The sequence below is a fragment of the Mus caroli genome, unplaced genomic scaffold, assembly GCF_978045245.1.
Source record: "Mus caroli unplaced genomic scaffold, Mus_caroli_1 scaffold_10, whole genome shotgun sequence".
Taxonomy (NCBI): Eukaryota; Metazoa; Chordata; class Mammalia; order Rodentia; family Muridae; genus Mus; species Mus caroli.
Window position 1 is genome coordinate 44558880 of NW_028227265.1, and position 8590 is coordinate 44567469.

The 8590-nt window shown below is 49.2% G+C and overlaps 1 protein-coding gene across 3 annotated transcripts; it reads right to left on the reverse strand.

Moving 5' to 3' along the window:
* Positions 1 to 4766: 4766 nt before the first annotated feature.
* Positions 4767 to 8211, reverse strand: Trir (telomerase RNA component interacting RNase). Of its 3 annotated transcripts, none has more exons than XM_021169977.3 (3): positions 7789 to 8187; positions 5437 to 5514; positions 4767 to 5177 (listed from the first exon to the last, which is right to left on the reverse strand). In XM_021169977.3, the coding sequence occupies exons 1-3, from the start codon at positions 8122 to 8124 to the stop codon at positions 5070 to 5072; spliced, it is 522 nt and encodes a 173-aa protein (XP_021025636.1). In that variant the 5' UTR covers positions 8125 to 8187; the 3' UTR covers positions 4767 to 5069. The 3 variants fall into 3 exon arrangements, 2 of the variants coding, with proteins under 2 accessions (XP_021025636.1, XP_021025638.1); XR_003837418.2 differs by having other exon boundaries at positions 5129 to 5177; positions 5437 to 5630; positions 7789 to 8209; XM_021169979.3 differs by lacking the exon at positions 4767 to 5177 and having other exon boundaries at positions 5438 to 5514; positions 7812 to 8211.
* Between the last annotated feature and the right edge of the window lie 379 nt (positions 8212 to 8590).

Consider the following 8590-nt stretch of genomic DNA (forward strand, 5'->3'; position numbering starts at 1 on the left):
GCTATTAAACTGGAGATTGGAGAGTCGGAAGGTTCACAGTAGTTTCTGTTTGGCTTTTTTTCGGGGGGGGGGCGTGGTTTGTTGTTTTTTAATCAAGGGAGGGCTTTGACTCCAGGTAGAGGCTATGTAAGTTATAAAATGCAGACAATGATTTTTTAAAAAGGTGTTTGTATTCAAATGCTTTGAGTGGCAACTTGCAGAGCTGATTCTCACTATGTGGGCCCTAGGTGATGTGTTTGTAAAAAGATAGAGAAAGGAGATATGTTCTATGGAGGGGTAGTGAGGTATGGAAGAAGGGGATGTCTCAGTGGGCCCATGCTGAGGCATCCCTTCCCCCTGAGGGAACAGCCACATGAGGGTATAGTATAGAATAGTTTTTATTCGGGGCATGGGGAGGGGGAGTCAAGATAGTAGTAAAGGCAGGGAAGAGAGGCCAGCCATGAGCATGTGGAGAGAGGAGGGGAAGGAGGGAGAAGAGGGGACAGAGCAGGCTCTAGAAAGGAAGAGCAAGAGAGGGAGGAGGGGACGAGCAGCTCCTTTTAAAGTGGGTCAGCCTACCTGGCTATTGCCAGGTAACTGTGGGGTGGAGCTTAGACAGCATACTAAGACAGGGATTGATTTTTCTGAGGCCACCTCCATAACCCAGGCTGGCCTCCTCCACCTTGTAGTCTTCCTGCCTTCATTAGCCCGCCCCCCCCCCCAAGGGCATACATACTAGGTGTGACTGCTACAGAGTTTAGTTGTCTTTCCTTTCTCTGTAGGAAACTTTCAATCAGAAGTTTCCCTGCTTGTTTTTTTTTTTTTTTAAGATTTATTTATTATATGTAAGTACACTGTAGCTGTCTTCAGACACTCCAGAAGAGGGTGCCAGATCTCGTTACGGATGGTTGTGAGCCACCATGTGGTTGCTGGGATTTGAACTCTGGACCTTCGGAAGAGCAGTCGGGTGCTCTTACCCACTGAGCCATCTCACCAGCCCTCCCTGCTTGTTTTTGATTGTTTTGATGAAGTGTCTTCCTGTACTGCCCATGTTAGTCTTTTTTTTTTAAGATTTATTTATTTATTATATATAAGTACACTGTAGCTGTCTTCAGACACTCCAGAAGAGGGAGTCAGATCTCATTACAGATGGTTGTGAACCACTATGTGGTTGCTGGGATTCGAACTCCGGACCTTCAGAAGAGCAGTCGGGTGCTCTTACCCACTGAGCCATCTCACCAGCCCAGTCTTTTTTTTTTTTTAAATTAATCATTCCACTCACTTAAATCTCAAATGTTATCCCACTTCCTGGTTACCCTGCCACTAACCCCCCACCCCACCCCACATCCACCCTCCCATGTGCCTGTATGAGTGGTCCCCCCACCCACCCACCCACTCACTCACTGGGGCATCAAACCTCCCCTGACCAAGGGCCTCCCTCCTGTTGCTGTTCAGCAAGGCCATCTATCCTCCGCTACATTTGTATCTGGGGCCATGGATCCCTCCAGGTACACTCCTTGGTTCTTAAAACCATCCACCCACCTCCGACCACTGAATAACCACAGTTGAGCACCACTATGCTGGGTTCTCCCTTCCCTCCTTGTGTATTCCCTGCCATGAAGTTTCCTAACAGTTTTTTCCTATGCAATTCTCAGTGACCCTATACATTTACTCAATGTCAACTAAAAGCATTCAGCTCATGCCCATCTTCAAATCTGACGGGAGAACATAAACGCTTAACTTACAATAGTCTCTCTGCCTGAGTATCTATCACAAACACTTTTGGTTTAAAATGTGTAGCTCATGGTGTCTAGTAGCCACCCATTGTGCATGAGGACTTGCATCCCATCTCAGCTATCCAGAGGGAGTATCCAGGGAAGGTTGGAAAGATGGCTCAACAGATCAAGGCAGCAGGCACCAAGCCAGACAACCTGAGTCCCATCCAATAAGGTGGAGGAGAACTGACTTGAGGCAAGTCCTGTGACCTCCACATGCCACAGCAGATATGTGTGCAACATGCACACACACACAAATACATAACTTAAAAAACACGATACAAGGGCTGGAAAGACATCTCATGTACTGCTCTTGCAAAAGACCTAATCTATCAGACTTCTGGATCAGGCAACGAGAAACCTACCTATTAACAACAGCTCCAGGGGAACCAAACCCAGGTCCTCTACAAGAACAGCAAGTGCTCGAAAACCAGTGAGCCGCCTCTTCAGCTCCAGTCTAATTTTTAAACAAGGCCTCCAAAATGTAGGTCAAGGTTAGTGTACTTGCCAGCATGCACTAGAAAAAAGGCTCCATCTCCAGAACTGTAGAACATAGCCTATAAACATACACTAACTACTCCCAGGAAACCAATGAGAGCAGTTTTACTCACAGGGTTACAGTCAAACGTCTTGTTCTTTGCAGTGCTGAAGATCATATGGGGTACATCTCCAATGCCAGGCAAAGGCCCTGCATCACTGAGCTACAGTGTAAGCCCTGGCTCACCTTGAATTTAGACGATGCTTCCCTAGCATTAAAAATGGCTAAAAGCAATCCCAGTGTGCTGGCACACACCATTAATCTCAGCTTTTGAGAAGCAGAGGCTGATGATCTCTATAAATTGAAGACCAACCTGATCTACATAGTAAGTTCTAGAACAGCCAGGGCTACACAGACAAAATCCATCTCAAAGCCCAAAAATAAGTAGACAAAAGACCTGAACCATAAAAAACAGCTGAGAAATGGATCAGAGAGATGGCTCAGTGGTTAAGAGTACTTAATGTTCTTCCATAAGACCAGAGTTCAGTTCCCAGCTCTCGTCCAGTGGCTTGACAACTAGCTCCAGGGAATCAACACACACACACACACACACACACACACACACACAGCACCTGCAAACATATAGCAGATAGAGATAAATGAAAAACCTTTACTTTTTAAGAAGGAGAAGTGAGTTAAGGGGACTGTTCAACTAACAGGCACAGGAGGCAGAAGCCATCGCTGACTCACCCTACCGTGTACTTTTAAGTTCCTTTCACTATTCCTGGGTTATACCTGCTTAGTCTCTGTGAAGGTAGGGGCCTGGACTTCAGCTTGCCCTGCTTACTGACACACTCTAAAATAGAGGCCAAGCTGCTCTAGTTGTGACCTACTTGTGTGTCTATGTGTGCTTAAGATCCAACTGTAACTGGCTTCCAAGGCAGCAACAGTTGACTCTATTAGCTTGTGTTTCCTTCCCTATCCTCTACCCATCAGCCCTTCCTTTGAGGATCTCTAACCATTACAAGCATCCTGCATTAGGAAATGCTAAGGATCTTTCTATCTCCCTGCCATTCCCTCTGCCTGGAGCACTTGAAAAATGTCACTCACTGCCCTACTATCTTTGAGATCTGAAGCAAATGTTATTTTCTCAAGCGATCAACATTGACCAACTTAATTTTTACATGTGGTTTTGGAGAAAGAATCTACATCAAACAAGTTATCCCAAATCTTGATCCACCTGCCTCCACCTCATAGCTGAGATCACAGGCACCAGTCAACATGCTCAATGCCTCCACAGCATGGGTTAACTCAACGCCTCACCTCCAGCCTGCTTTGACAAAAAAGGCCAGGGGCACCACTTCAACACTCCAGGACCATAGCCATCTGTCCTTCCTCAGTCCCATCCGAGCTCACTACTCACCTCCCTCCAGACTTGCATTAAATGTCACCTAAGGAGGCTAGAAAGATAGCTCAGCAGTTAAAAGCATTTGCAGTCTTCCAGAGGACCCCCCTTAAGTCCCTAGAACCTACACAGCAGCTCAAAACCAGTTCTAACTCTAGATTCAAGGGATCTGTTCTCTCCTCCACAGGTAACAGGCACGCATGTGATACAGACATACATGCAGGAGAGAAACAATATATATAAATAAATTTTTTGAAGTGACATTACGCCGGGCGTGGTGGTGCACACCTTTAATCCCAGCACTCGGGAGGCAGAGGCAGGCGGATTTCTGAGTTCAAGGCCAGCCTGGTCTACAAAGTGAGTTCCAAGACAGCCAGGGCTACACAGAGAAACCCTGTCTCAAAAAACCAAAAAGAAAAAGAAAAGAAAAGAAAAAGTGACATTACAAGCTGGAAGGATAGCTCAGCCATTAAGGGTTAGGCTCAAAGCCAAAAATATAAAATATGGCCTAAAAACAGACATCCCCTCCCCCAACAAATGCCTCTATCTTATCCTTGTTAGTAGTCACCACTGAAAAGGTTACCCATCCCCTCTGATTTCCCACTTATCTCCTATGAGGACAGGGAGAATGTAGGCTGTTCAGTCCTCCGGTCCCTAGAAACCAGGACATCTTTGACACTATATATTAAGTAGTTGGTCAGAATCTGGGGAATAAATAACAGCTCCGTAATGGCCAAAAGCTAAGATTAGTGTACTGCAAAAAAGGTGAAGGGCTAGACCAGCTTGACCAGCGAGCGCCACATGCTCTAGGCAAGCACACTCAACCCAGACTAACCTGAGTCACAGCTAAACTGATGCTGTGAGACTTGGAAGGCATGCTGCTGAGGCAGGAGAGAACTCTGTATGTAAGTCCCTGTCTCAAAACAAAACTACAAACAAGACCAGACTTCAATAGTCACAGTTACTAAGGATGTCTTGAGAGTCCTAGACAGGCAGCATGTGCCCCTGCCTACAGAACCTTCCCCTTCCCTTTCTACAATGGGTCCACCCCAGCTCGGGCAGATGTGGTATGCACTAGTGGGGAAAGGCTTAGCTTGGAGATCGCAAAGAAGATAAACCAAGCACAAACTCCAGCACTAAGTCAGGTTCTTTACTTCTCAGAAGTGACTGCTAAAAGGAGAGAGACAGCAAGAAGAGACAGAGCCAGAGAGAGCAAGGTGATGGGAAGAAAGGGCACAGTAAACCACTGGTCTAAAAGTCTGAGGAGGCAAGTGCTCAAGGTAAAAAAGAGTCCTGGAGAACGGTCTGCGGCCACAGCAAGCGCCTTCGTTTCCTTCTGTGTATCAGTCCTCCAGAGAAGGCTGCTGCCGGAACCGCATTAAATATTATGTACATCGCAGAGAGTCCCAGGTAGAGAGCACCCGGGAGGGAGTCATTTCACCAGGGGCCGAGTTTTATCATCATCCCCGCACTGGTGGGCTTTGTACTTTTTCACTTCTGCCATGTACTTGGCCCATGCGTCACCTTTACTTGTTAATACCTGTGGGGTCGGAGGAGGGAAGGAATGGTTGGAAGACAAATGCCCAACAAGCTCGGGACAAAAGTCAGGAACACCATGAGACAGCTGACCCATCCCCAGTGTCACTTAAAGGCCCTGGATTTGAGGAAAGAATAAGCAGAAGCAGGTTATCTGGGGAACCTCCCACCCTACAAGGCCCACCCATCCAAAGCCTGACCACTGGGCACTGGGTCTGGAAGGAAAAGGCAGTTAGGGTGGCACCCCTAGGCAGCCCACTCACCTCATCCTCCGTCTTCTGCTTCTTGGCTACTATTCCCGTCTTGAGGGCTAGTTTGTTCCCGCCTCTGCGCTTGCCCACCTGGGTGAAGGGACAGAAGACTGCAAGGGTTACAGGAGCCGGGCCCGCCCCTGGCGGTGCTGAGGCCCACTACACCTTCCTATCGACGCCTCGCCCAGCTCCTCCAGCCGGCCGACCTGCGCAGCAATCAGAGAGGAGCACACTCGACTCAGCACCTGCCCTGGGCTGCCATGCCCAGGCAGTCCTGGGCCCCAGGCTACCCTCCCAGGGGGGCCAGAGGAGTGCTGACCTTGCTGGGACCTGGCTCTGCCCTCACTCTTTCTGCCAGGCCTCACACTGTCCTGTCAGGGACCACACAGCTTCCTTTACTGAGCTTCACTATCTATTGAGCCCTACAGACCACACAGAGCGCTGTGACCATGGTATCTCCTCTCATATTCACAGTTATGCTATTTGAAGGTAATAACTATCTCCTTTTAGAAATAAAGACAAGTTTCTGGGAGAAATAGGACAGGCTGCCAACAACAGACTCAAGATCAGATGTGCAAGGCCAGCGGGAGCACCCTGAACCACAAAGCATCCCTCATTCTCCTACCCTGAGCTGGCCTGGCGTTTTTTAGGAATATAATGACAATGGCTACTCAGGAATAAGTCCAAGAGGCAGTGACACCACTGTTGCTCCTATTCCTGTACTGTCACATCAACCCAGGCCCTGTTACTTTCCACTTCCTCTAAGAACAGTCCGGCTCTGGGTTTTCACCCTGGCCCCATGTTCCCCCCTTAACTGGGGGCCTTTTCAAGACATTATCCTGTTCTTACCCTTCAACTAGGCATTGACTGCTGGACTATTCCCCCAATCGCTTTTGTGCAATACTGCAGATGGAATCTAGGATCCCATGCATTCAAAGCGATCTTCTGCTGAGTTAAATCCCCAGATCTCGTTTCTGAGATGGGGTCTCACTAAGTTGCTCAGGCTGGCTCTGAACTCATTCTGGACTTCAGATCCTTTCTCAGCTCCTGAGTAGCTGATATTACAGGCATACACTACTGGACAGACACACACACACACACACACACACACACACTGTGTTGTTTTTAGAAACAATGTAACCTTTGTTCAGACTCTGCAATCCTCCTGCCTCAAGCACCACAATGCTAGGATTCCATGTATGTGCCACTTTGGAGGTTCACACACACACCTTTTAAGACCTAAACAAGCTTAAGCCTTACCCCAAACCACAGAACTGGATCCAAGATTTGACCCACAGTCTATTATTCTCAAACCAACATTTCTTCCTCCCCACTACAAGGCCTCAACATCAGAGATAAAGCAAGCTCAAAACTAACAGAGTACATGTCCAACTTATTTAACCCGAGGCTCCTCAACATGACACTTGACATTTTCGGCTAGATCATTCTTTGTTATCCCTTGCGTTATAGGATACAGAAGAGCATCCCTGCTATCTACCTATAGATGTCACTAGCATCTCCTCTTAAGAGTTTGACAACCAAAATGTCTACAGACTTTATCAAATACATGAGGGTGAAGAGACTTGCTCCCAGTAGAGAACCACTGGTCTTGTTCTTTAAGAGTCTGTTCTGACTTTCCTAGGACCACTTCATGAAATACATCAAAATCTCAATTATTAGAACTACAGAAAATCAGGATAGGCCACCCACACTCCAAACAAATAACGTTCTTTTCTGTCAAAGACACCACCAACAACTCAGCACAAGGTAAGGTGCTCAATAAACGGACATTAGTTAAATAATACAGAAAGGAATCGATTGATCTTGCTAAGGCCACAAAGTCGGTGATTTGCTTTTTGTTATTGGTTGGTTGGTTTTGTTTAGTTGGGACAAGGTCTCACTTTTTCGAATCCTCCTCTTCTTGCATCCGGAGTGCTGGTAATACAAGGCGTGTACCACCACGCCCGGCTACGGTCCGTGGTCCGAGTCGAGTCTAACGATTACAGCAGACTCGGGATTTGAATGTGTCTCCTCTTTTTCCCCCACATTATATGTGGGCCTCACTATTCAAAGTCTGGGTACAAATTAAACAGGAATCCTAGCATCTAGGGTCCCCTAACCCCAGAGCGCTGCTTCCAATGCAATTTCCCGGTTCTCAGATCCCACGAGTGAGATCTAAGGATTCCCATTCCCGCCCAGAAACACCTCTGGTCGGGAATCCAGGCTCAAGATTCTCAGCAAGCGACCGGGACCGTCCAGGCAGCCGGGCGGAGGACTGCCTTGGACCATGACGCCCCTTCCCGGGCCCGACTCCCCCAGCCAACGCGGGCCCCGGCGCCCGCCCCCACCCCCGCGGCTCCTTACGAAGCTGAGCGTGGGGCCTGGGCCGCCCTTCCTCTTCGGATTCCCTGGGCCCGCCGCGGCGGAGGCCGGTGGATCGGGTCGCTGCGGGCCCGGGGGTGGCTCCTCCTGCCGCTGCCGCTGCTCCTCCTCCATCTTCCGCTTGAACAGCTCCAGGAAGCTGCCATCGTTGGCAAACAAGTTCACACCGCTGGACACCGGACTCGAGCCCGACACCTCGTCGTCCCCACTCTCGGGTGACGTTCCCGGCCCCGACTCAGCCCATCGGCTCCTGCCGCTGCCCGCCGGGCCGGGCGCCTCCCGACCCGGAGGCTCCGCCCGTCTCCCTCGGGCAGCCATTTTGTGGCCAGATGCCGTGCAAAGGACGTCGGGAAAGGCTCTCAGACCGCGCGCTTGGCGCGGGACTGGCTTCGTCTGGAGCAATGCATGCTGGGAAGAGAGGTCGGAACCCAGAAGACAACGCAGAGTGGGCGGGGCTTAGGTGGGGGCAAAGGGTTCTGACCTGGCCTCCAGGCGTTGGAGCCCAGAAGCAGGTCCCTTTCCTTCTGGTCCTCCGATCCCTAATCCTGCTAGACACGAGTTAGCTAAGCAGCCAGAAGCTCCCCGAGAATGGGACCATCGTCTGGGACCAGGGCCCCCTGTAAGGGCTAAGAGAACAATCTCAGGGGGCCACCAGAACTCTGTAACTGAACGGATCTTATTTGGAGCCTGTGTTTTCAATTGTCCCTTGGGAAATTGTGTGGCCCCCTAACTAGGTCTACAAAGCATATCTAACTTGATACCTCCTATTAGAAATGGAAGCATC